At 42.7% G+C, this 27248-nt stretch overlaps 1 protein-coding gene across 1 annotated transcript; it reads left to right on the top strand.

The window, feature by feature from the left end:
* The first annotated feature begins 348 nt into the window (after positions 1-348).
* LOC121531710 (mixed lineage kinase domain-like protein) lies at positions 349-20749 on the top strand. The gene is made up of 11 exons (XM_041837098.1): positions 349-460; positions 2499-2948; positions 3084-3191; positions 9608-9785; positions 9884-9984; positions 10137-10272; positions 15042-15126; positions 15239-15378; positions 18446-18495; positions 18672-18812; positions 20356-20749. Exons 2-11 carry the CDS (start codon positions 2501-2503, stop codon positions 20403-20405), a joined length of 1437 nt encoding a protein of 478 aa, XP_041693032.1. The 5' UTR covers positions 349-460; positions 2499-2500; the 3' UTR covers positions 20406-20749.
* The last annotated feature ends 6499 nt before the right edge of the window (positions 20750-27248 follow it).

Genomic DNA, 27248 nt, shown 5'->3' with positions numbered 1-27248 from the left:
TTTAAATTGAATCCTCCCAAAATCAACAAAGTCGTACAATTTTGAGTGCTCATTTAATGTTCAAAGCATACTGAATACCACTGGATATCTAGCTAGCTACTTAGCTAGTAAATCACACAGCAATTATTAAAACGCAGTATGCTAGCTAGCTGCAAGTCTACCAACTATATACCTGCTGACTGTTCAGTCTTTTTTTATGGGGGTCATTTGGGGTCCCTTGTTTAAGCAAGTAGACCTAGGCATGAATGCCAGACCATATTATAGCAGGGCAATTATTATTGAAAGAAATTAGAAAAGCAGACCTGAACTGAAATAAACAGAGGAAGTGCATAGCTCTGCTGTGAGCGGTAGTTGTGTAGGAGGAGCTCCATAGAAACCCGTGTCAGTGCACACTAAGGGTGTGATCTCCTTTCTGTTTCAGATGTCAGAGTCTCAGAACCGATAGCAACAGTCTCTCAAGGTATTTTTCATTTCAAACGTACAATAGGTTTTAGGTTGAACAGAGAACAGTAACTAGTGCTTGTTGCGTGTGATTTGGCTTATAGTCTACTTCCTGCTTTTGAGAACAATGCCTTTTGCTCAAAACGTTAATCAAAAGTTCTCACTAGAGTGTCTGTCTCCTCTGAAAGGCGAGAACTGGTGATTGTCATTTATATATGCTGGCAAGTGTGAAACATTCAATAATGCAACCAATCGACCGATGTGACTCACTATTAGTGATATGGGGGCTCTATAGCCCATTCAAACATATAAACATATACCGTCTATTCACGAAGCTGTCTGCCGCCTGAGCGAAATGCCCCAACGCTGTACAAATGCTCTATCTAAACGTCTGTACGCCTCGCCTGCAATACCGTTTTCGAAACATTTGGTACTTACAGGAAAATTCCACCCAAAAACTATATTTTGGTATTTGTTTCATTAGTCCGTTGTTGACATAGTCCCAACAATGTTTAGCTTGTCAGCCATCAAGTTTTCAAGATATGTAACTTTCTAAATACAGAAATCAAACCTGTATGATTAACTGTGCTAATTAACTGTCTAGCGTGCTCCGCCTGTGTGTAATGGAAGGATGCCAGAAAAGGGTTGTAACTGAAAAATACTGTCAGCTGCAACTGTGTTAAAACCTATTAAAACAGTGCACAGTAAGTGTATATTTTGCATTAGTGAAATTATTTTTGATGAGATGTGGGTGGTCCTCCTGTAGCTCAGCTGGTAGAGCACGGCGCTTGTAACGCCAAGGTAGTGGGTTCGATCCCCGGGACTACCCATACACACACAACAACAAAAATGTATGCATGCATGACTGTAAGTGGCTTTGGATAAAAGCGTCTGCTAAATGGCATATTATTATTATGTGAAAGTAGAGTAGTTCACATAGAGCCAGCTGTGGTCCCAAGTGGGGAAAGCTGTAGGCTTTCATGACTGTGTGCAAATGTATGCATGCATGACTGTAAGTGGCTTTGGATAAAAGCGTCTGCTAAATGGCATATTATCATTATTATTATTATTATTATTATTATTATTATTATTATTATTATTATTTATGTGAAAGTAGAGTAGTTCACATAGAGCCAGCTGTGGTCCCAAGTGGGGAAAGCTGTAGGCCCCCTTGGGTTCTCCAGAGGAAGGGGGTCTATTGAACTTAGCTGCTTAGGAATTATTTCCTTGTCAGCACTTGTTTTTCAGTTACCTCATAGAGTCAATAGAAAAACAGGTTAGGTTGTAGAATTATACAGTTATGTGATTTTGGAATGGCTAACACAGATGCTATTGCTTTGAATAATCCTAAACAGGGGTTGCCAACCAACACAAAGGGGTAGCTACATCATATACATGCCATCACCAGAAATGTTCTCAGTTGAATACCAATTGAAAGTGCATTGTAGTCCAGGACTTGGCTTAACCTAGGTCCGGGAAACCAGACCTTATTGTTTGTCATAACTAATGCTGTTCATTTGTCATTGATTGCTCAGCTGAACATTACTTAAAAATCAAGGCCAAATAAAATAACCTTCCCTCAGCTTTCACAAGAACTTAAAAACTGCACATTACAGTCTCACATCGGATGTGTATCAGGGATAAGCAAGTTTCCCTTCCTCTACCAGACTAGTTTTCGAAATACATTAACTGACATTACACAGTGCCAAAGTAGCTTCTAGGAAATAAGTAGCTATGGTTAAAAATGACCAGAACCTGATGTACCCATTTCAGATGATATTATTTATGTCTTCAGGTGGTAACAAAGTCTTCCCTGCGTGCGCACACACACACACAATTTGGACATACAATGTCTTACTGAAGTGGGAGAGACATCTCTAGAACTTGTATGACTGTTATGTGATGCGTTCAACATTGATTATTTAACTAGTTTGGTGCTCTGTCAACAAGGTCAGTTCGACAGGTTAGTATACTGCTACGGTAGATGGACTTTCTCAGAGCTATGTTTTGGGAAAACCTTGTCTAATGCATTTCTTAATCCACTCTTCTCTCTCCAGCCATGGACATCATAGATCCCATCTTGGGCATAGCGGAGAAGCTTTACTCTCTATGTGGTGAAGTGAAAGCCAATAAGAAGCGCTGTCAGCGTTTGGCCCAGCGCATAAAAGCCTTGGAAGAGCTGGTGAGAGCAGTTAAGGTGAAGGGACTGGGGCAAAAGCTTGTTCCTGTGGAGAATGGCCTATACGAGCTCAAACTCACCCTGGAATATGCCCAGGACGTGGTTAAGAAATACTCCTGCACCAGCTACCTGAAGCGCATCCTGAAGGCCTACGACCAAGGAGATGATTTTGGGAGTTTAAATGAGCGGCTGAATGATGTGGCTCAGGTGCTGTCGCTAGCCCTGCAGGTGGATCAGAGGAACAAGCTACTTCTGGTGTTTCGAGAGGCGACACGACGGAGAGAGGATGAGGCTGACAGGGAGAGTGATCGTCTGGAGCTGCAGAAATGTGAGACAGCTCTACCATGCCGTTTTCAGTCATAATCAAGTGGCCTCCCCGTATGAGCAGGCAGGGAAAGCTCGAGTTGTTGATTCTGCTGACTACGCCAAATTTAGCTGTGTGTGTTACTGTTATGTCCCACAGTGCTACAGTCTCTGGCGGAGGACACGAAGGAAAGTGTGGGCGCAGTGCGTGAGAAAGTCGACTCCACCGAAAAAGATGTGAAAGACATCAAAGCCATGTTGGAAACCTGTAAGTAAGCCTCTATAGATTAATTGTTGTTACAAACTGTACTTGTTAATTTGGAATCTGAGCAACTGTTGCTGTTTCTAATTTCTTACTGACTTCAACCTGCACCTGATGATAAAGGACACTGTGAGTATATCCTATCAGCACAGTTTTGCATCTTACATCAGGCAAGCATCCCATGGTCTATCCATCCTCAATGTATTTTGTGTGACGATGTGCTGTGATATCTTGTTCTCTGTGTTATTGGTTTGATGTGATCTCAAATCAAATTTTATTGGTCACACACGTGTTTAGCAGATGTCATTGCGGGTGTAGCGAAATGCTTGTGCTTCTAGCTCCGACAGTGCAGTAATATTTAACAAGTAATATCTAATAATTTCACAACATATACCCAATACACACAAATCTAAGTAAGGAATGAATTTAGAATAAATACATATATGAACGAGCGATGTCAGAGCGGCATGGACTAAGATACAGTAGAATAGTATAGAATATAGTATATACAATGAGATGAGTAATGCAAGATATGTAAACATTATTAAAGTGGTGTCAACGTCTGGGTGAAGTGGTGAAACGGAATCAGGCGCAGGACACAGAACTGAGAAAATGAATGGAGTTACTAAACAAAAGTAAACCATAACAAACCCTCCATGCAGGGAAGAGCAGAACAGCTCACCAAACAACGTAAAACAACAGACAATCACACACAAACTCAGGAGGGAAAACAGAGGTAATTATAGGGACACAAATAAGCATAATGGGTAACAGGTGTGATTAATAAAGACAAGACTAGTGTAACACAGAAACATCGATCGGTGGCAGCTAGTACTCCGGTGACGACGAACGCAGAAGCCTGCCCGAGCAAGGAGGAGGGGCAGCCTCGGCTGTATTCGTGACAGTACCCCCCCCCGACGCGCGGCTCCAGCCATGCGTCGACACTGGCCTCGGGGACAGCCAGGAAGACGCGGAGCAGGGCGAGTCAGATGACGACGATGGATGGCCCTCCTGGGAACCCAGCTCCGTTCCTCCAGAACGTACCCCTCCCACTCCACGAGATACTGCAGGCCTCCCACCCGACGCCTCGAAACCAGAATGGAACAGACTGAGTACGTCGGTGCCCCCTCGATGTCCAATGGGGGCGGAGGAACCTCCCGCACCTCAGACTCCTGGAGCGGACCAGCTACCACCGGCCTGATGAGAGACACATGGTACGAGGGGTTAATACGGTAATCAGGGGGAGTTGTAACCTATAACAAACCTTGTTCAACCTCCTCAGGACTTTAAAGGGCCCCACAAACTGGCAGGGCAGGCGAAGGGGCAGGTTTCGGGTCGAGAGCCAGACCCGGTCCCCCGGTGCATACACCGGAGCCTCACTGCGGTGGCGGTCGGCACTCGCCTTCTGTCTCCTAATAGCCCTTTGCAGGCGTACCTGGGCAGCGTACCATGTCTCCTCCGAGCGCCGAAACCATTCATCCACCGCAGGTGCCTCGATCTGGCTCTGATGCCATGGTGCCAGGACCGGCTGGTAACCTAGTACACACTGAAAGGGAGACAGGTCAGTGGAGGAGTGGCGGAGGGAATTTTGTGCCATCTCTGCCCAGGGGATGTAAACTGACCAATCCCCCTGCCGGTCCTGGCAATATGACCTCAGAAACCTACCCACATCCTGGTTTACTCTCTCCACCTGCCCATTACTCTCGGGGTGAAACCCTGAGGTCAGGCTGACCGAGACCCCCAGATGGTCCATGAACGCCTTCCAGACCCTTGATGTAAACTGGGGACCCCGATCAGACACTATGATGATCGAATACTGCCCGGAAATGGCGGGTGAAATCCTTGTAACGTATGGACTCAGCGTCTATTCCACCCCACTCCGCGTTGGCCCATTCCAGCGCTCTGCCCGACATACAGGAGATGAGGGCGGACACGCTCCAGTATCCCGAGGGAGCCAGGTGGATGGTTGCCAGGTAGAGCTCCACCTGGAGCAGGAAACCCTTACACCCGGCAGCTGTCCCATCATATTCCCTCGGGAGCGAGAGCCGAATTCCACTGGATCCAGGGTTTGATGGTCTTGATGGGGGAGAAGTGTAGGAAACCCACTTCTCTCCCATCGATCCATGGTGTTCACCACTCGATCCATAGCCGAACCTAAAGCCTGCAGCATGGTCGAGTGCTGCTGGATGCGTTCCTCCACCGAGGCGCTGGGATCGGATGTGCCTGCTGACTCCATAGGTGGTGCGTGATTCTGTCAACGTCTGGGTGAAGTGGTGAAACGGAATCAGGCGCAGGACACAGAACTGAGAAAATGAATGGATTTACTAAACAAAAGTAAACCATAACAAACCCTCCATGCAGGGAAGAGCAGAACAGCTCACCAAACAACGTAAAACAACAGACAATCACACACAAACTCAGGAGGGAAAACAGAGGTAATTATAGGGACACAAATAAGCATAATGGGTAACAGGTGTGATTAATAAAGACAAGACTAGTGTAACACAGAAACATCGATCGGTGGCAGCTAGTACTCCGGTGACGACGAACGCAGAAGCCTGCCCGAGCAAGGAGGAGGGGCAGCCTCGGCTGTATTCGTGACAAGTGGCTAGTGTTCCATTTCTTATAGTGGCCAGTGATTTCTAGTCTGTCTATAGGCAGCAGCCTCTAATATGCTAGTGATGGCTGTTTAACAGTCTGATGGCCTTGAGATAGAAGCAGTTTTTCAGTCTCTCGTCCCAGCTTTGATGCACCTGTACTGACCTCTCCTTCTGGATGATAGTGGGGTGAACAGGCAGTGGCTCAGGTGGTTGATGTCTTTGATTATTGTTGTGGAAAATTATCCCTATACTTATTAAAACAAACAGTACTTTCAGAGTTTTTGTAGAATCAATATAGACTTTATTACACAAAGCAACAAAGCCGAGCTGGTCTGCAGAGCAACTGAATTCCTAACACTTTTTATATACAGTTCTATTCCTGCACATTTGACATACTTTTTAGCTTAATCCCTACCTGTTTAGTTCTTCCACCATTGTCTCCAAATCATATTTTGACTGCTCCGCCCACTCTCTTAATTTATGATAGTGGCGAAATCTGACTTCTCCTCCTCCTATGTATTCAGTTTTGGAAACAATAGTGGCAGGACCAAGCTTTCTCATGTAAAAAATAACAGAGCCATCTCCTGGCTCTGCTCTGTTTATTCTAAAACATATCAATCAATACTTAAATATGGTTTAAACAGGGCAGGTCCATAACCCATTCTCAACCATATACGTTTAAGACATTCCTTATGCATGGCCTCATGTATAGCAGTATAATCAATTCTTAGACATGTACAGTTCTCATGCATAGTGTACAATGTGTGCACAATTATTAGGCAAGTTGTATGTTTGAGGATTAATTTTATTATTGAACAACTACTGTGCTCTCGGTCAATCCAAAATGTTAATAAACCTCAAACCGGAATATTTAAGAAAGTAAAAGTGAGGTTTTGGCTTTCTTTGGAGAATATCTGTGTGCACAATTATTGGGCAACTATTAGTGTGCAGAATTATTATGCAACTAAATGAAAAACGAAAAGTTCCCCATGTCACTTGTTTATTTTCATCTGTTAAAGTGAGAATAATAAACAAACAACTCAAAATTTACAAATAAACATTTCTGACATAAAAAAAATAATAATCTGTGACCAATATAGCCACCCTTCTTTTCAATAACAGTCATAAACCTTCCATCCATGGAGTCTGTCAGTTTCTTGATCTCTTGACGATCAACTTTTTGTGCGGCAGCAACCACAGCCTCCCAGACACTGGCCAGAGAGGTGTACTGTTTTCCTTCACCGTAAATCGACCGTTTAAGAAGGGACCACAAGTTCTCAATAGGGTTTAGGTCAGGTGAGGAAGGGGGCCATATCATTATTCTTTCATCTTTAAGGCCTTTACTGGCTAGCCACGCAGTGGAGTACTTCGATGCATGCAATGGAGCATTGTCCTGCATAAAAATCATGGTCTTCTTGAAATATGCAGACTTTTTCCTGTACCACTGCTTGAAGAAAGTGTCTTCTAAAAACTGGCAGTAAATTTGGGAGTTGAGTTTGAGTCCATCTTCAACCCGAAAAGGTCCAACTAGCTCATCTTTAATAATACCAGCCCATACCAGTACCCCACCTCCACCATGCTGGCATCTGAGTCGAAGTGGAGCTCCGTGCCCGTTACTGATCCAGCCACGGGCCCATCCATCTGGTCTGTCAAGAGTCACTCATCTTATCAGTCCATAAAACCTTTGAAAAATCTGTCTTCAGATATTTCTTGGCCCAGTCTTGACGTTTCAACTTATGTGTCTTGTTCAGTGGAGGTCAGGTTTCAGCCTTCCTTACCTTGGCCATGTCTCTGAGCATTGAACACCTTGTACTTCTGGGCACTCCAGGGAGGTTGCAGTTCTGGAATATGACAGCACTGGAGGATAATGGGTTCCTGGTAGCTTCACGTTTGATTCTTCTCAAATCTTTGGCAGTTAATTTGCGTCTTTTTTTCTCAACACGGTTCTTGCGACCCTGTTGACTATTTGCAACAAAACTTTTGATGGGTCTGTGATCACGCCCCAATATCTTAGCAATTTCAAGAGTGCTGCATCCCTCTGAAATACTTTTTACAATTTTTGACTTTTCAGAGTGAGTTAAATCTCTTTTTTGGCCCATTTTGCCTGAGGAAAAGAAGCTGCCTAATAATTATACACCTCTTGATATAGGGTGTTGATCTCCTTAGGCCACACCCTCCCTCATTACACAAATACACATCACCTGATATGCTTAAATCCAATAAGCATTCCAGTTTATACAGCTTGGAGTTGTGAAATATGCATAATAATGATGATATGGTGAAAATACTGACTTGTCTAATAATTGTGCACACAGTGTATATTTCCCACACATTGTAAGAATGAGCAGGCCCATTCCCAGGAGCCATGTCCTGACTCTGGCTCAGGCTCGCTCCTTGTGTACCACTCTGTACCACACTCTGTTTCACTTAGTCTTACTGCTTGTCTTTGTGATTAACTATGTTTTAACTTTATATTCTAAAAATATTTAACTATGTTCAACTTATAGTCTACTGAAGAATGTGTTTAACTTATAGTCTACTTGGGAGTGTACTGAACAATTGGCTTCTTACCTGTCTATCCCCATGTCTGCTTGGTCTCCTTTTCATATCATATCTGAACCCCCTCTTTATCCAAACAGCCACCCTCCCTGGACCTTGAGCCACTATGGTTTCTTCTTGTGACTATGTGTATGTGGCTATGTGTATCGGGTCATAGCGCACAAACAAGTGAAAACGTTAGTTCTGTTGCTACTCATATCTCCACACAGCTGCACCCTTGGAAGATAGTAAAAGACAGGATGAACTGAAAAACTGTGGTTACTCTAAGGCTCTTTGTTTTAACCGTGTGACCGGGTTACTCTGAAGCAACAAGAAACAATACAGGTCTATACAGGTCTATCTGTTTCTGAAGTTTATCTCCATCCCATGTCCTTGACTACACACCCAGACCAGCTGCAGGTAGCTAGAGGGAACCATCCTTTCTCAGAAGCACAGCATTTGCACTAAAGAAATGTCTCTACTATTGTTAAGCATATTATAATATATGTAATGGAGAAATACCTAGAGAGCCATTTCATCATGGCTCTGTTTTAAACCTTGAATTTGTTCTTAATCCATAGGCATATAGGGCATATAGGTGTTTCATTCTACAACATGTATAATTCATACATTTGTTTTGTTATCTTTTTGGCCTTCCTTTGACATCGGGTGCTGAAGGTGTCCTGGAGGGCGGGTAGTTTGACCCCGGTAATGCGTTGGGCAGACCGCACCACCCTCTGGAGAGCCCTACCGTTGCGGGCGGTGCTGTTGCCATACCAGGCGTTGATACAGCCCGACAGGATGCTCTCAATTGTGCATCTGTAAAAGTTTGAGGGTTTTAGGTGCCAAGCCAAATTTCTTCAGCCTCCTGAGGTTGAAGAGGCTCTGTTGCGCCTTCTTCACCACACTGTCTGCGTGGGTGGACAATTTCAGTTTGTCAGTGATGTGTACGCCAAGGAACTTGAAGCTTTCCACCATCTCCACTGCGGTCCCGTCAATGTGGATAGGGGGTTGCACCCTCTGCTGTTTCCTGAAGTCCACGATCATCTCCTTTGTTTTGTTGACGTTGAGTGAGAGGTTATTTTTCTGGCACCACACTCCCAGAGCCCTCACCTCCTCCCTGTAGGTTGTCTCGTCATTGTTGGTAATCAAGCCTACTACTGTTGTGTCATCTGCAAACTTCATGATTGAGTTGGAGGCGTGCTTGGACACGCAGTCATGGGTGAACAGGGAGTACAGGAGTGGCTTTGTTGTGTTTGACTTTGTTGTGTTTCCCATTGCCAGTAATGAAGCCCAGTATTTTTAATCAAGACATCCGAGAGATCAAGCCAGAGGAGCTGATCTACGACGTGCCCAAAGAGCCCTTCATCAAAAATGACAACTCAGAGATATTCAAAGGAGAGTACAACAAATTCCCAGTGGCCATCAAAAGATACACCTACTCAAGGAGCACAAGCATGAGGTATGTAGCATAGCATATAAGATGTCTGAGAGGTCTTGTAATATCAACTTCAGTGCTAAACATCTATTTGTTTAATCGGTTATGTTTGTCCCACACAGTCAAGTGAGAAGCATCTTTAAAAAGGAAGTGGAGACTATGAAACGCTTTGAGTCACCAAACATCTTGCGAATGTTTGGGATCTGTGTCCAGGACGAGAGTGGTGAGTAAGCTGTTTTACAGTATGTGAAATAGTTGCTGAACAAATGTAAGACAGGATATAATCACTATGTGATTGCAGGATATGATATCAAAATGTGATGATGTGCCCTTGTTGCATTTATAATGATCTTCTCTACCCTTGTTGTCCTGTAGGACCCAATCCAAACTTCCTCATTGTCATGGAGTTTTGTGAGAAGGGCAGTCTGAGAGAGGTGCTGGCTTCCCAAAGCAACCTGCTCTGGGACAGAAAGGCTCGCATGAGTCTGGACGCAGCACAGGGTCTCTACAGGTAGCAGTTTGATGTTTATTCTCATTAATCTTGACCTGGAGTCAGTAATGATGGGCTAGATGGGCAAGCTGCTTTTTGGTCTTAATTTAAGGTATTTCTTTATGCATTAGGGTTAGCAGTGTGGTTAAGGTTTGGGTTAAGGTTACGTATAAAATAGATTTTATGACTTTGTGGCTGTGCCAGCTAGTGACCACTCTGCAGAGCTGCTACCAGGGCAAGATTCATGACAATAAATGCCAACCTACTTACAGTTATACAGTACCTCTATAGAAATGAATCACTTTACCTTGTACACACATGAAACCAGACAGTACACCAATTACACATGACATGACGCACGGATCACCATCTCTATCATATCTTTGCCATAAATGTGTTATATTGAATTTCTTTAGTTGAATAAGTCTCTCTTTCTCCCTTTCTCTCCTTTTATCTTATTTATATTTACAGTATATATACAGTACCAGTCCAAAGTTTGGACACACACTCATTCCAGGGTTTTTCTTTATTTTTTACTATTTTCTACATTGTAGAATAATAGTGTAGACATCTAAACTATGAAATAACACATATGGAATCATGTAGTAACCTAAAAAGTGTTAAACAAATCAAAATATATTTTATATTTGAGATTCTTCAAATAGCCACCCTTTGCCTTGATGACAGCTTTGCACACTTGGCATTCTCTCAACCAGCTTCATGAGGTAGTCACCTGGAATGCAATACAATTAACAGGTGTGCCTTGTTAAAAGTTAATTTGTGGAATTTCTATCCTTCTTAAACCATCAAGCGCTATGATTAAACTGGCTCTCATGAGGACAGCTACAGGAATGGAAGACCCAGAGTTACCTTTGCTGCAGAGGATAAGTTCATTAGAGTTAACTGCACCTCAGATTGCAGCCCAAATAAATGATTCACGGAGTTCAAGTAACAGACACATCTCAACATCAACTGTTCAGAGGAGACTGTGTTAATAAGGCCTTCATCAAATAAAATAAAATGTTATTTGTCACATGCGCCGAATACAACAGGTGTAGACCTTACAGTGAAATGCTTACTTACAAGCCTTTAACCAACAATGCATTTTTAAAGAAAGAATACCAAAAGAAAATCATAAAATAATACAAAATAAAATTAACAAATAATTAATGCGCATGGTCGAATTGCTGCAAAGAAACCACTCCTAAAGGACACCAATAAGAAGAGACTTGCTTGGGCCAAGAAACACGAGCAATGAACATTGTCCTTTGGTCTGATGAGTCCAAATTAGAGATTTTTGGTTCAACCGCCGTGTCTTTGTGAGACGCAGAGTAGGTGAACGGATGATTTCCACGTGTGGTTCCCAACATGAAGCATGGAGGAGGAGGTGTGATGGTTTGGGGGTGCTTTGCTGGTGACACTGTCTGTGATTTATTTAGAATTCAAGGCACACTTAAACAGCATGGCTACCACAGCATTTTGCAGCGATACGCCATCCCATCTGGTTTGCGCTTAGTGGGACTACCATTTGTTTTTCAACAGGGCAATTACCCAAAAACCACCTCCAGGCTGTGTAAGGGCTATTTGACCAAGGAGGATGATGGAGTGCTGCATCAGATGACCTGGCCTCCACAATCACCTGACCTCAACCCAATTGAGATGGTTTGGGATGAGTTGGACCGCAGAGTGAAGGAAAAGCAGCCAACAAGTGCTCAGCATATGTGGGAACTCCATCAAGACTGTTGGAAAAGAATTCCTCATGAAGCTGGTTGAGAGAATGCCAAGAGTGTGCAAAGCTGTCATCAAGGCAACCGGTGGCTACTTTGAAGAATCTAAAATATTAGATATATTTTGATTTGTTTAACACTTTTTTTTTTACTACATGATTCCATATGTGTTATTTAATAATTTTGATGTCTTCACTATAATTCTACAATGTAGAAAATAGTAAAATTAAAGAAAGACACTTGAATGAGTAGGTGTGTCCAAACTTTTGACTGGTTCTGTGTGTGTGTGTGTGTATATACAGTGAGGGAAAAAAGTATTTGATCCCCTGCTGATTTTGTACGTTTGCCCACTGACAAAGAAATGATCAGTCTATAATTTTAATGATAGGTTTATTTGAACAGTGGGAGACAGAATAACAACAAAAAAATCCAGAAAAACGCATGTAAAAAATGTTATGAATTGATTTGCATTTTAATGAGGGAAATAAGTATTTGACCCCCTCCAGCCCCACACCTGGACACTCCACAGCAGACACCAAGCCCTGGAGACCTGGAGGGTGGAGGACCTCACTACCAACACACTACACCACCCACCTGTCCACAGAAGCAATCAATCAGATTCCAAACTCTCCACCATGGCCAAGACCAAAGTGCTCTCCAAGGATGTCAGGGACAAGATTGTAGACCTACACAAGGCTGGAATGGGCTACAAGACTATCGCCAAGCAGCTTGGTGAGAAGGTGACAACAGTTGGTGCGATTATTCGCAAATGGATGAAACACAAAAACTGTCAATCTCTCTCAGCCTATGACCCCAAGAACACCATCCCCACCGTCAAACATGGAGGTGGAAACATTATGCTTTGGGGGTGTTTTTCTGCTAAGGGGACAGGAAAACTTCACCTCATCAAAGGGACGATGGACGGGGCCATGTACGTCAAATCTTGGGTGAGAACCTCCTTCCCTCAGCCAGGGCATTAAAAATGGGTCGTGGATGGGTATTCCAGCATGACAATGACCCAAAACACACGGCCAAGGCAACAAAGGAGTGGCTCAAGAAGAAGCACATTAAGGTCCTGGAGTGGCCTAGCCAGTCTCCAGACCTTAATCCCATAGAAAATCTGTGGAGGGAGCTGAAGGTTTGAGTTGCCAAACGTCAGCCTCGAAACCTTAATGACTTGGAGAAGATCTGCAAAGAGGAGTGGGACAAAATCCCTCCTGAGATGTGTGCAAACCTGGTGGCCAACTACAAGAAACGTCTGACCTCTGTGATTGCCAACAAGGGTTTTGCCACCAAGTACTAAGTATTTTGTTTTGCAGATACTTATTTCCCTCATTAAAATCCAAATCAATTTATAACATTTTTGACATGCGTTTTTCTGGATTTTTGTTGTTGTTATTCTTTCTCTCACTGTTCAAATAAACCTACTATTTTAAATGATAGACCGATCATTTCTTTGTCAGTGGGCAAACGTACAAAATCAGCAGGGGATCAAATACTTTTTTCCCCTCACTGTATATACACACACACACACACACACTGTATATATGAGGACACCCCTTCAAATTAGTAGATTCGGCTATTTCAGCCACACCCGTTGCTGACAGGTGTATAATATTGAGCACACAGCCTTGCAATCTCCATAGAAAAACATTGGCAGTAGAATGACCTTACTGAAGAGCTCAGTGACATTCAATGAGGCACCGTCATAGGTTGCCACCTTTCCAACAAGTCAGTTTTCAAAATTTCTGCCCTGTTATTGTGAAGTGGAAACGTCTAGGAGCCACAACGGCTCAGCCGCAAAGTGGTAGGCCACACAAGCGCACATAACGGGACCACCGAGTGCTTAGGCGTGTAGTGTGTAAGAATCTTCTGTCCTCAGTTGCAACACTCACTACCGAGTTCCAAACTGCCTCTGGAAGCAACGTCAGCACAAGAACTGTTCGTACAGAGCTTCATGAAATGGGTTTCCATGACCGAGCAGCCGCACACAAGCCTAAGATCAACATGTGCAATGCAAAGCGTCGGCTGGAGTGGTGTAAAGCTCACCGCCATTGTACTAAATCACACTTCATAATCTGGCAGTCCGACGGACTAATCTGGGTTTGGCTGATTCCAGGAGAACGCTACCTGCCCGAATGCGTAGTGCCAACTGTAAAGTTTGGTGGAGGAGGTATAATGGTCTGGGGCTGTTTGTATGTGGCTGCTATGAAAGTGAACTGTGTTTGCATGTGATCGGGTGTATTCTTAAACGAAAGCAAATGGAACGAAACGGGGATAAACATACCTGCATTTGTCCAATAGAAACTCTTGTTTGCAGCTGTTGGACTAATGATTACACCCTAGATCATCTAGATGCAGGCAAAATTGTGCAAGGCGGTATTGAATGTGTCAATGTCTGTCATCTTGATTACTCAAATTTCTCTCAACCTGTGCACCTACGTTGTGAACTTTCATTCATAGGCCAGGTTGTAGCAACCTCATATCATTGGCAGTCAGTGCCATTTATGATGAGGGAGGACGAAAACATTTTTTATGAGCATTGCCTTATTTCTATTACAGTCTCTTGGATGACTGTCATTCATATTCCATTCACCCAGCTCAATGTAACATCAATAGGCTTAGGCTACTACATGATGCTCAAATATATATATTATGCCAATATGCCACGTCTCTGTCGCAACAAGTACAGACACCTTCAACATGAAGTGTTGGTGCACATGAAAGGATTCCGCCAGCATGGTGGAATGCCACGCCTAAAACTGGCTAATAATGTCGCATCTCTGATTGCCCTGCCACAGCCACATGTCATTGGTAACGTCAGGTACAATTTTGCCTAAATCGACAGAGGAACGTTGGATCCTATTCATGCAGCTTATGATTCAACTACTTAAACTTCTATCCACCAATACTATCCAGTATGCTCTGGTGTTTCTTCTTCTCTAAAATAATGGGTACACTTTATCAGTGCCCTGCGCCTCTCTTACAAAAGTTCACAGAAAGCGAAAGTGTATCCTAATCACATTGAGCTGTCATGACTAGCTAATCCCTCTCTAACTGTAGATTGCACCAGTCTGAGGAGAAGTTTAAAGTGCATGGATGCATCAACAGCAGCAAGTTCCTGGTAGATACCGGGTACAGAGTGAAGGTATGAGGTTCAATGCAGTCCTGTAGACATCCATGTGTGTTTGACACTACAAAGTGATAGGTGAAGTACTCTATCTCAATGTAATTTTCTGTTTTCCTTTGTACATGGTTAGCTGGGAGGTTTTGAGCTGGCCAAAACAGAGACGTCATTGAAGAGGACTAAGGACAGCAATCGAAGCTCTTTCTGCTACAGCTCCCCTCAGCAGCTTGAGAATATTAACCATAAATACAACAAGGAATGTGAGATGTACAGGTCAGCTTCAAGCCAAAATACTACACACTCTCAACCACTGAACCATGAATGTAAAATCACATAAAACTCATTACTGTGCCTTCAGAAAGTATTCACACCCCTTGACTTTTTCAACATTTTGTTGTGTTACAGAATTTAAAATGGATTAAATTGAGATTTTGTGTCACTGGCATACACACAATTCCCCATAATGTCAAAGTAGAATTAGGTTTTTAAAAATGTATAAAAAATGAAAAGCTGAAATGTGTTGAGTCAATAAGTATTCAACCCCTTTGTTATGGCAAGCCTAAAATAAGTTCAGGAGTAAAAATGTGCTTAACTAGTCACTTAATAAGTTGCATGGAATCTGTGTGCAATGATTGTGTTTAACATGACTTTTTAATGACTACCTCATCTCCGTACCCCACATACAGTGGGCTCCAAAATGACTGGCACCCCTGACTGGCAATGCACAAACAAGACTTACAATATAATTATAGAGAGAAACTCAAAATACCAACATGTGAGAAATACTGTACTATATTAATGTTCCAATGGAACCCACCAAAATAATTTATTCATTTTAATTAAAAATCAATGTCCTCCAAATCAAGGTTTCACAATGAATGGCACCCTTAAAGATTATTGTAAATAACATCTACCAAAATTTAACCAAGAATAAAATTCCACTTATTTAAGTTTATCTAAGTCTTAAGGAACTATATGAGCCATTACATCACTTCCTGTTTCACTAGGGTATAAAAATTAGGTAACACGCATGCAATATCCCTTTGTCATCCAAACCATGAAGAAAACAAAAGAACGGGCAGTTCAAAAGAGACATGGTTGTAGACCTTCATAAATCTGGTAATGGCAACAAGAAGATCCACAAACAATTGAATATACTACAGAACACTGTCAGGGCAATTATTACATTTTTTTAAAGATATGGAACAGTTGAAAACCTCACGGGTAGAGGACGCAAATGCATTTTGCCCCCCAGGATAGGGAGGAGGATGGTGAGAGAAGCAACAAAATCCCCAAGAATCACTGTGAAAGAATTGCAGGCCTTGGTGGCATCTTGGGGTCACCAGGTTTCAAAAAGCACAATCAGATGCCACCTCCACAAGCACAGGCTCTTTGGAAAGGTTGCCAGAAGAAAGCCCTTTCTGACCACAAGACACAGACGCAAGTGCTTGGAGTTTGCCAAACGTCATTTAAATTATGACTGGAAGAAGGTGCTCTGGTCAGATGAGACCAAAATTGAACGTTTTGGTCAGAAACAGCATCGGCATGTTTGGCGTCGAAACAGAGATGCATACAAGGAGAGGCACCTCATACCCACGGTAAAATATGATGGTGGGTCAGTGATGTTTTGGGGCTGTTTTAATTCCAGAGGTCCAGGGGCACTGGTTAAGATTGATGGCATAATGAAGTATTGTTTGTGCATTGCCAGTCAGGGGTGCCAGTAATTTTGGAGCCCACTGTATACAATTATCTGTTAGGTCCCTCAGTCGAGCAGTGAATTTCAAACACAGATTCAACCACAAAGACCAGGGTGGTTGTCCAATGCCTCGCAAAGAAAGGCACCTATTGGAAGATGGATACAAATTTTAAAAAGCAGACACAGAATATCTCTTTGAGCGTGGTGAAGTTATTAATTACACTTTGGATGGTGTATCAATACACCCAGTCACTACAAAGATACAGGCGTCCTTCCTAACTCAGGTGCCGGAGGGGAAGAAAACCACTAAGGGATTTCACCATGAGGCCAGTGGCGACTTTTAAAACAGTTACAGAGTTTAATGGCTGTGATAAGAGAAAACTGAGGATGGATCAACAACATTGTAGTTACTCCACAATACTAACCTAAATGACAGAACGAAAAGAAGGAAGCCTGTACAGAATAAAACATATTCCAAAGCATGCATCCCAGAGCGTAAAATAATGTTATTAACTGATTCCCATGCTTTTAAAATAACGGTTCTGTTCCGGTATAGATCACTTTCGGTACAGGTTCTGTTTCCTGAACTGGTTCCAACCCTTGGTTATGGGTATGCTTGTCATCGGCAAGTACTAGGGAGTTTCTTTGGTATAAAAAGAAACGGAACAGAGCTAAGCATAGGCAAAATCCTACACTCTTAGAAAGAACGTGCTATCTAGAACCTAAAATGGTTATTCGGTTGTCCTCATTGGAGAACCCTTTGAAGAACCCTTTTTGGTTCCAGGTAGAACCCTTTTGGTTCCTGGTAGAACCCTTTTGGGGTTCCATGTAGGACCCTTTCCACAGAGGGTTCTAAATGGAACCCAAAAGGGTTCGATGTGGAACCAAAAAGGGTTCTTCCTAGACCCAAAAAAGGCTTCTCCTATGGGGACAGCCGAAGAACCGTTATGGAACCTTTTTTTTCTAGGAGTGTAGAGGAAAACCTGGCTCAGCCTGCTTTCCAACAGACACTGGGAGACAAATTCACCTTTCAGCAGGATAATAACCTAAAACACAAGGCCAAATAAACACTGGAGTTGCTTACCAAGACGACATTGAATGTTCCTGAGTGGCCTAGTTACAGTTTTGACTTAAATCACCTTGAAAATCAATGGCAAGACTTGAAAATGTCTGTCTAGCAATGATCAACAACCAACTTGACAGAGCTTGAAGAATCTTTCAGATAATAATGTGCAAATATTGTACAATCCAGGTGTGTAAAGCTCTTAGACTTCCCCAGAAAGACTCACAGCTGTAATCGCTGCCAAAGGTGATTATATCATTGACTCGGGTGTGAATACTTATGTAAATGAATTATTTCTGTATTTCATTTTCAATAAATGTGCAGTAATTTCTAAAAAAACATATTTTCACTTTGTCATTATGGGGTATTGTGTGTAGATGGGTGAGAAAAATAATATATTTAATCAATTTTGAATTCACGCTGTAACACAACAAAATGTGAAATAAGTTAAGGGGTATGAATACTTTCTGAAGGCACTGTACATTTTCTATGTTGAAATGGTCTCTGTTGTTCTAATGTAGGCCCTTCAGGCCTCAGTCTACTGCAATTTCACTCTGTTTAAATTGTCGTGTTCTTTGCAGTTTTGGTATTGTCCTTTGGGAGATTGCAACCTGCAAGATTCCTTTCAGAGGTGTGTGTCAATTAGTGAAAGTACTGTGTGTAACAAACACTATCAGCAATACCAATGATACTGTATATCTGGAAATAGCATGGTTGGGTTTTCGCTCCCTCTATAAACATATGCTTGCTCTGTCATATTTAGAAATGTATCATTCCATTTCTGTTTTCTCTTGTACTTCTGATCAGACTGCTCAGACAAAGAGGTGTATCAGAGGGTGTGTGAAGACAAATATACTGAACCTCTTCCTGAAGGTTGCCCTAAACAGTTGGGAGAACTGATCAACGACTGTCGCTCCTACGACAGCTTCCAAAGGCCAACGGCTGGAGGTAATACCTTCAACACACACAACATATATGCCGAGATATCATTTACATTTTACATTTTAGTCATTTAGCAGACGCTCTTATCCAGAGCGACTTACATGAGCAATTAGGGTTAAGTGCCTTGCTTAAGGGCACATCGACAGATTTTTCACCTAGTCGGCTCAGGGATTAGAACCAGCGACCTTTCGGTTACTGGCACAACGCTCTTACCCACTAAGATACCTGTATAGAGCGCCCACTGTAATTATTGGGACAGTGAAGCAGTTTTTCTTCTTTTGGCTCTATACTCTAAATGTTTGGATTTGAAATCAAACAATGACTACGTGGTGTTGGATTCTAGCTTGAAATGTACTTATTAATGTTACCAGACTATAACTTATTGATTACTGTACATGTAAAAGGAATGTATATGTTGGGGTCAATGGAGGATGGATAAGAACTAGGTGTATGGAAAGTTACACACTGAGACGAGGGAGTGCAGAAAGTTTACATTCTGTCAAAATATGTTATTGTTAAAACTCATGGCTCCTAAGGAATGAGGCAAAGGGCAACAGTCTGGTTTCAGTCACTGATAAAGTAGGACAGTCGTGGATTAGGGAGGCGCGAGTAATTCGGCCCGAGGTCAGGTCAGATGAAGTGAGAAGGAACAGTCCTATCTCACACACACATACTTCCACGCCCACGAAGGGTCTAGCATGAGGCAGGGCCATGACTACACCAGTGAGAGGAACCAATTAAGTTCCTGACTAGCAACAGAGATGTATTGGCTGTCTAGATGTGCAAGGAGTTGACTCCGCCTAGAAGGAAGGTATTAATAATGTAAAAAGTTAAGTATTTGGTCCCATATTCATAGCACGCAATGACTACATGAAGCTTGTGACTCTACACATTTGTTGGATGCATTTGCTGTTTGTTTTGGTTGTCTTTCAGATTATTTTGTGCCCAATAGAAATGAATGGTAAATAATGTATTGTCATTTTGAGACTTCTATTGTGAATAGAATATGTTTCTGAAAACTTCTACATTAATGTGGATGCTACCATGATTATGTATAATCCTGAATTTATCGTGAATAATGGTGAGTGAGAAAGTTAGACCCACAAATATCATACCAACTTGATTGATGTAGTCACTGCGTGCTATGAATATGGAACCAAATACTTAACTTTTTACTACTTTAATGCACATAAGTGAATTTGTCTCAATAATTTTGGTGCCCTGAAATGGGTGGACTATGTACAAAAAGTGCTGTAATTTCTAAACAGTTTGCCTGACAATCTGCACTTAAACCTTTTTTAACCACTTTAACCAAATCCAAACTTCTGGAGTATAGAGCCAAAATAAGAAAAAATGCTTCACTGTCCCAATTATTACGGAGAGCACTGTATGATATACTGTACCCCTACATACAATAATTTCACCTGTCCATATTGATTCCTATTTGTCCTCTCAGTTATCCTTATTTCTTATTTCCATCATTATAATCATCATTAAGAGGTGTTATCATACCCAGGACAGATTGAGTAATCAAGTTTCTGTTCCACAGTGTTGGTTGACAAGCTCCGCAAAGTGGTGGAGAAGTTAGAGGAGGACTAACAAACAGGTTTCCATCTCCAGTTCTCAGAAAAGAGGAAAACCAAGAGCGGTTATCAACCCCAGGTCAAAGGAAGACCAATTTACTGTCTCAAATTCTTTATGAGATAAACAACACCCACACCACACCGACAGACGGTTGATCAAATGCCTGTGACATATTGTGAAGGAAGGAATGTCTATATCTCTCAATGGACAATTTAGCATAATGGAATGCATTTTCACTATAAGCATTATTCAGGAATAACTTTGATTGAAACTATTTGCAATTGATCTGACCATTAAAGCACCACCATATTTTTTTTCTGCTGGCACAACTCTTTGAAAAATAAAATATAATAAAGCCATTTGTTTGTGACAACTTATTTCCAGATACAGTAGCTATATGTATTAAGTAGCATAATAATTAGTAGTCTGGCTCTGCACCAATGGTGATGTTGGAAAATTATGGCAATTCAATATCCCCTCCCTGTTGCACACAACAAGCTTCCATTCCCCCTGTCACAAGGGGATGTATCGCTAATTTAAGATGAAAACATCCACCCTGTTATGGTCAACCCTGTTAATTAATTGGCACTTACTATAGTAATTTTTTGTATTTAACCTCTTAATGAAGTTGAACATGTGCTCTTTATGACAGAATGTTAAAATGAGGTGAAATGTAAATGTCAATTTGACCAAATTACACTGCCCAAAAGGCACTCTTATTGGTGGAACGACCCTGATATCTTAAGGCGTCAGCATGCTTTAGTTCAGCTGGCGGCTAGCCGAAGTCGGCTAAGCGAACCGAACGAGTGTGCTTGCATACTCCCTTAAAAGACCTTCACTTGAAAACAAGAAAAAAGCAGCAATAATGTTGCTGCTACCGTCTCTTATGACCGAAAAGAGCTTCTGGACATCAGAACAGCGATTACTCACCTTGAACTGGACTAATAATTTGTATTTAATGAGTCATACGAGAGGGATTTGCTCCAGACACCCGACAGGGCCCTCATCCCCATCATTCGCAGTAGAAAGAAAAGGAGATATCACGGAAGGAGATCGGGGTGCCTGGTTGTCACACCCTGGCTCTGGGGACTATATATGTTGAGCCAGGGTGTGTATGTATTGTATTTCTGTGTTGGCTGAGTGGTTCCCAATCAGAGGCAACGAGTGTCAGCTGTTGCTGGTTGTCTCTGATTGGGAGCCATATTTATAGAGGCTGTTTTTCCCACAATAGTTGTGGGATCTTGTTTCCAGTTGGTTTGTTCCTAGTTAGGTTTGTCCTTTGGATGTCACGTATCGTTTGTTGTTTTGTTTCGCTGTTCGTGTTATCATTCGATTAATAAAGTATGTTTGCTTTCAACGTTGCGCCTTGGTCTACTCCGTCTAACGATCGTGACACTGGTAAGGAGCCGGCGACGAGTGGCTAATCTGCCTTTGCCATCGATACTATTGGCCTACGTACAATCGCTTGATAATAAAGTGGACGAACTACAAGCATGTAAATCCTACTGACGGGACATTAAAAATTTTAATATCTTATGTTTCACTGAGTCGTGGCTGAACGACGACATGAATAACATACAGCTGGCGGGTTATACACTGTATCGGCACGATAGAACAGCAGCCTCTGGTAAGACAAGGGGTGGCGGTCTATGTATATTTGTAAACAACAGCTGGTGCACAATATCTAAGGAAGTCTCAAGGTTTTGCTCGCCTTAGGTAGAGTATCTAATGATAAGCTGTAGACCACACTATCTAACAAGAGTTTTCATCTATATTCTTCATAGCTGTCTATTTATCACCACAAACCGATGCTGGCACTAAGACCACACTCAATTAACTGTATACGGCCATAAGCAAACAGGAAAACGCTCATCCAGAGACGGCGCTCCTAGTGGCCGGGGACTTTAATGCAGGGAAACTTAAATCCATTTTACCTAATTTCTACCAGGATTTAAAATGTGCAACCAGACGGAAAAAAACTCTAGACCACCTTTACTCCACACACAGAGATGCGTACAAAGCTCTTCCTCCTCCTCCATTTGGCAAAAATGACCATAATTCTATCCTCCTGATTCCTGCTTACAAGCAAAAACTAAAGCAGGAAGCACCAGTGACTCGGTCAATAAAAAAGTGGTCAGATGAAGCAGATGCTAAGCTACAGGACTGTTTTGCTAGCACAGACTGGAATATATTCCAGGATTCTTCCGATGGCATAAGGGAATCGATGACGTTGTCCCCACAGTGACTGTACGTACATACCCCAAACAGAAGCCATGGATTACAGGCAACATCCGCACTGAGCTAAAGGGTAGAGTTGCCGCTTTCAAGGAGCGGGACTCTAACCCGGAAGCTTATAAGAAATCCCGCTACCAGGACATGTACTCCGAGCATGCGCTGGCCAACTGGCAAGTGTCTTCACTGACATTTTCAACCTCTCCCTGTCTGAGTCTGTAATACCAACATGTTTCAAGCAAACCACAATAGTCACTGTGCCCAAGAACACTAAGGTAACCTGCCTAAATGACTACCGACCCGTAGCACTCACGTCTGTAGCCATGAAGTGCTTTGAAAGGCTGGTCATGGCTCACATCAACACCATTATCCCAGAAACCCTAGACCCACTCCAATTTGCATACTGCCCCAACAGATCCACAGATGATGCAATCTCTATTGCGCTCCACACTGCCCTTTCACACCTGGACAAAAGGAACACCTATGTGAGAATGCTATTCATTGACTACAGCTCAGCGTTCAACACCAGAGTGCCCACAAAGCTCATCACTAAGCTAAGGACCCTGGGACTAAACACCTTCCTCTGCAACTGGATCCTGGACTTCCTGACATGCCGCCCCCAGGTGGTAAGGGTAGGTAACAACACATCTGCCACGCTGATCTTCAACACGGGGGCCCCTCAGGGGTGCGTGCTCAGTCCCCTCCTGTACTCCCTGTTCACTCATGACTGCATGGCCAGGCACGACTCCAACACCATCATTAAGTTTGCCGATGACACAACAGTGGTAGGCCTGATCACCGACAACGACGAGACAGCCTATAGGGAGGAGGTTAGAGACCTGGCCGTGTGGTGCCAGGACAACAACCTCTCCCTCAATGTGATCAAGACAAAGGAGATGATTGTAGACCACAGGAAAAAGAAAGAGGACCGAGCACAGCCCCATTCTCATCAACGGGGCTGTATTGGAGCAGGTTGAGAGCTTCAAGTTCCTTGGTGTCCACATGATGGAGGAATTATGATTATGACTAAAATTGTTAACCCCAATACTGATGATGACTGTGTGAACTGTGTTAAGGTTATCATTATAAACCCACTAACAGAGGGGGTGAGTTAGAAACTGCTGAGCCTAAACATTCCAGGATGAAGGGGACATAAACTGTTTAAAGGTGGGCGGAGCAAAGTGCCTTTGTGTGTCAAGGGGAATAAATGCTGTATGTATGTTTTTGGCGGCAGAGCTCTCCATGATTAAAACATACAGATCATTCTTGTTGGTTGCGGACCTTTGTTTAATTCATGATTAAACCAGAGCCTTACACCCTCTGGGAATTATTCAAAGCATTAAGTTTGATTAATTAGAGATAGAAATTGGTCCAAGCACACCAAGACAGTCGTGAAGAGGGCACGACAAAACCTATTCCCCCTAAGAAGACTGAAAAGATTTGGCATGGGTGCTCATATCCTCAAAAGGTTCTACAGCTGCACCATTGAGAGTATCCTGACTGGTTGTATCACTGCCTGGTATGGCAACTGCTCGGCCTCCGACAGCAAGGCACTACATAGGGTAGTGCGTACGGCCCAGTACATCACTGGGGCCAAGCTTCCTGCCATCCAGGACCTTTATACCAGGCGGTGTCAGAGGAAGGCCCTAACAATTTTCAAAGACTCCAGCCACCCTAGTAATAGACTGTTCGCTCTGCTTCCGCAGGGCAAGCGGTACCGGAGCGCCAAGTCTAGGTCCAAGAGGCTTCTAACCCCAAGCCATAAGACTCCTGAACATATAATCCAGACTCCTGAACATCTAATCCAGTACCCAGACTATTTGCATTGCCCCACCCCCCACCCACCCCTCTTATACGCTGCTGCTACTCTCTGTTTATTATCTATGCATAGTCACTTTAATAACTCTACCTACATGTACATATTACCTCAATTACCTCGACTAACCAGTGCCCCCGCACATTGACTCGGTACCGGTACCCCCTGTATATAGCCTCGCTATTGTTATTTTACTGCTGCTCTTTAGTTATTATTTACTTTTATTTATTCTTATTATTTATATATATATATATATATATATATATATATATATATATATTTATTTTTTTTGGTATTCTTTCTTGCATTGTTGGTTAAGGGCTTGTTGTATTTGGTGCATGTGACAAAAAAATTTTGACTTGATTTTATTTGTATTTTTTTCAATAGTACTGTTTGTCCATTTTGAGACGCTATAGTCAGTATACACTTATGTCACGTCTACTCCCGCGGCGCTCGATGTCGCCGGTTTACTAACCACCGGTCCTGCCAACCCATCTTTACGCACACCTGGCAACCCTCATTACGCACACCTGTGTCTCGTCATCAGTCACACCTGGACTTCATTACTCCCTTGATTACTCACCCTTTATATAGTACTCTTCTGTTAGTAGTCGTTAGGTAGTATTGTTTATGTTTCCATGTCAGACGCTTTGCTTGTTTTGTATCAGTCCATGTTCATTCTTATTAAACTCACTAACTGCACTTGTTTCCTGACTCCCTGCGCCTACGTTACAACTTCCTCAAAATAGTCAGAATTAATCTAAGATAACTCAAGAAATCTGTCATTAATTTTGACGTTTTTGCTGAGGAGGTCTTAGTCACGCAATTTAACTAAGATGTTTAGTGCAATATTTCTCAATGAAAACTTCTGCATGAAAACGAGTCGTCTCTCGTTGAATGACAACAAATACTTTATTGAAGAATCCCTTCTGTTGACCAAACACCGACGAAGGGGCGTAGACTTCGGCTACCCACTTCTGCTTGCCTCTAGAAAAAATGTTGTGCTCCTGAACAGCCTGAAAAAAACCTCACAAAGTCCCAAACGAACAAAAAACGTCACAAAATGTCGTCATAACATCACAATATGTAATCCTAATATATGCACGAACTCTTCCGGCTGGGAAGCATGCGGAATCATTTACCAGGGTCGATGTCATTGGCTACTACAGGAGAAGCACTGCTGAGCTTGGCAGCTATAATAATTTGGTGCTTAAATTTGTCCAGTGTTTTTTGCATATCCAATTTTTCTTGAGATACCCTCGGAGAGTGGGGTCACAGCCAGGGTCTGCCATTCAATGGCGACCCTGGAGTTATACTTTAGTGCCTTATTGCAAACAGGATGCATGTTTTGGAATACTTTCATTCTGTACAGGATTCCTTCTTTTCACTCTTTTCATGGTGAAATCCCTGAGCGGTTTCCTTTCTCTCCGGCAACTGAGTTAGGAAGGACACCTGTATCTTTGTAGTGACTAGGTGTATTGATAACTTCACTATGCTCAAAGAGATATTCAATGTATGCTTTTTTTTTTTTTACCCATCACCCTTCTTTGCGAGGCATTGGAAAACCTCCCTGGTCTTTGTGGTTGAATCTGTGTTTGAAATTCACTGTTCGACTGAGGGACCTTACAGATAATTGCGTGTGGGGTACAGAGATGAGGTAGACATTCAAAATTCATGCAAAACACATTATTGCAGACAGGGTGAGTCCATGCAACTTATTATGTGACTTGTTAAGCAAATCTTTACTCCTGAACTTATTTAGACTTGCCATAAGAAAGGGGTTGAATACTTATTAACTCAAGACATTCCAGCTTTACATTTTTGAAAAGAACAATTCCACTTTGACATCATGGGGTATTGTGGAAAAAGTCAAGGGGTGTGAATACTTTCTGAAGGCACACATTCTCCCTGAGACACCCTCGGAGAGAAGTCACGGCCAGGGTATGCCACCCTGGAGCAATTAAGGTTAAGTGCCTTGCTCAAGGGCACATCAATAGATATTTCACCTTGTCAGCTCAAGGATTCAAACTAGCGACCTTTTGGTTACTTGCCCAACACTATAATCGCTAGGTTACCTTACACCCACATCTATAGCTGAGGCTTAGCTTCATCGCGAACCAGGCTTCTGTGACAACAACGTGAATTTGGAGGTGAGGCAATGCGAGACTAGCTGAGTCTCCACAGCCACACCCCAGATCTAATATTCTCTTGCCCTGTGATACTCCAGGGTTACTCAAGAGATAGCTTGCTGGAGAGAGGGTGTGGGCTGAGACTATTGGGTTATTAGAGGATGATGGCACCGTACTGTATGACTGGAAAACAAGAGGGGGAGGGGGTATGCCTCTTCATCAACAGCAAATGGTGTACTGACTCTAGCGCAGTGGAAGTCTCGACCCATTGTTCACCTGTTTTGGAATACCTGATGGTCAAATGTCGACCCTTCTACCTCCCGAGAGAGTTTTCATCTATTATCGTGACTGCTGTATATATTCCACCTCAGGACAAGAAAAAAACAAGCTGGCACTTAACTGTAAGAGGCTATAAACAAGCAGGAAACCATGCACCCGGAGGCAGCTTTCCTTGTTTCCGGTGATTTCAATTCCACGTCATTAAGACACGTAATGCCCAATTTCCATCAATACGTCTCCTTCGCCACTAGGGGCGGTAAAGTCCTAAACCACTGTTACTCTACCCACAAGCAAGCATACAAGGCCCTCCCTCGTCCCCACAGTGCAGGTTTGCTGCTTCCCCAATCAAAAGCCCTGGATTAACACTGAAGTTGGCACTAAACTAAATTGCAAAGCTACCGC

This window comes from Coregonus clupeaformis, chromosome 19 (genome assembly GCF_020615455.1).
Source record: "Coregonus clupeaformis isolate EN_2021a chromosome 19, ASM2061545v1, whole genome shotgun sequence".
NCBI lineage: Eukaryota > Metazoa > Chordata > Actinopteri > Salmoniformes > Salmonidae > Coregonus > Coregonus clupeaformis.
The sequence above is the reverse complement of the archived record's forward strand: the minus strand, read 5'-3'. Positions and strand labels throughout refer to the sequence as shown.

Coding starts and splice junctions, on each gene's coding strand:
- LOC121531710 (XM_041837098.1), top strand. CDS start 2,501: ATGGACATCATAGATCCCATCTTGGGCATAGCGGAGAAGCTTTACTCT. Junction 9,985..10,136: donor CTGTGTCCAGGACGAGAGTG/GTGAGTAAGCTG, acceptor GTTGTCCTGTAG/GACCCAATCCAAACTTCCTC. Junction 15,127..15,238: donor ATACCGGGTACAGAGTGAAG/GTATGAGGTTCA, acceptor GTACATGGTTAG/CTGGGAGGTTTTGAGCTGGC.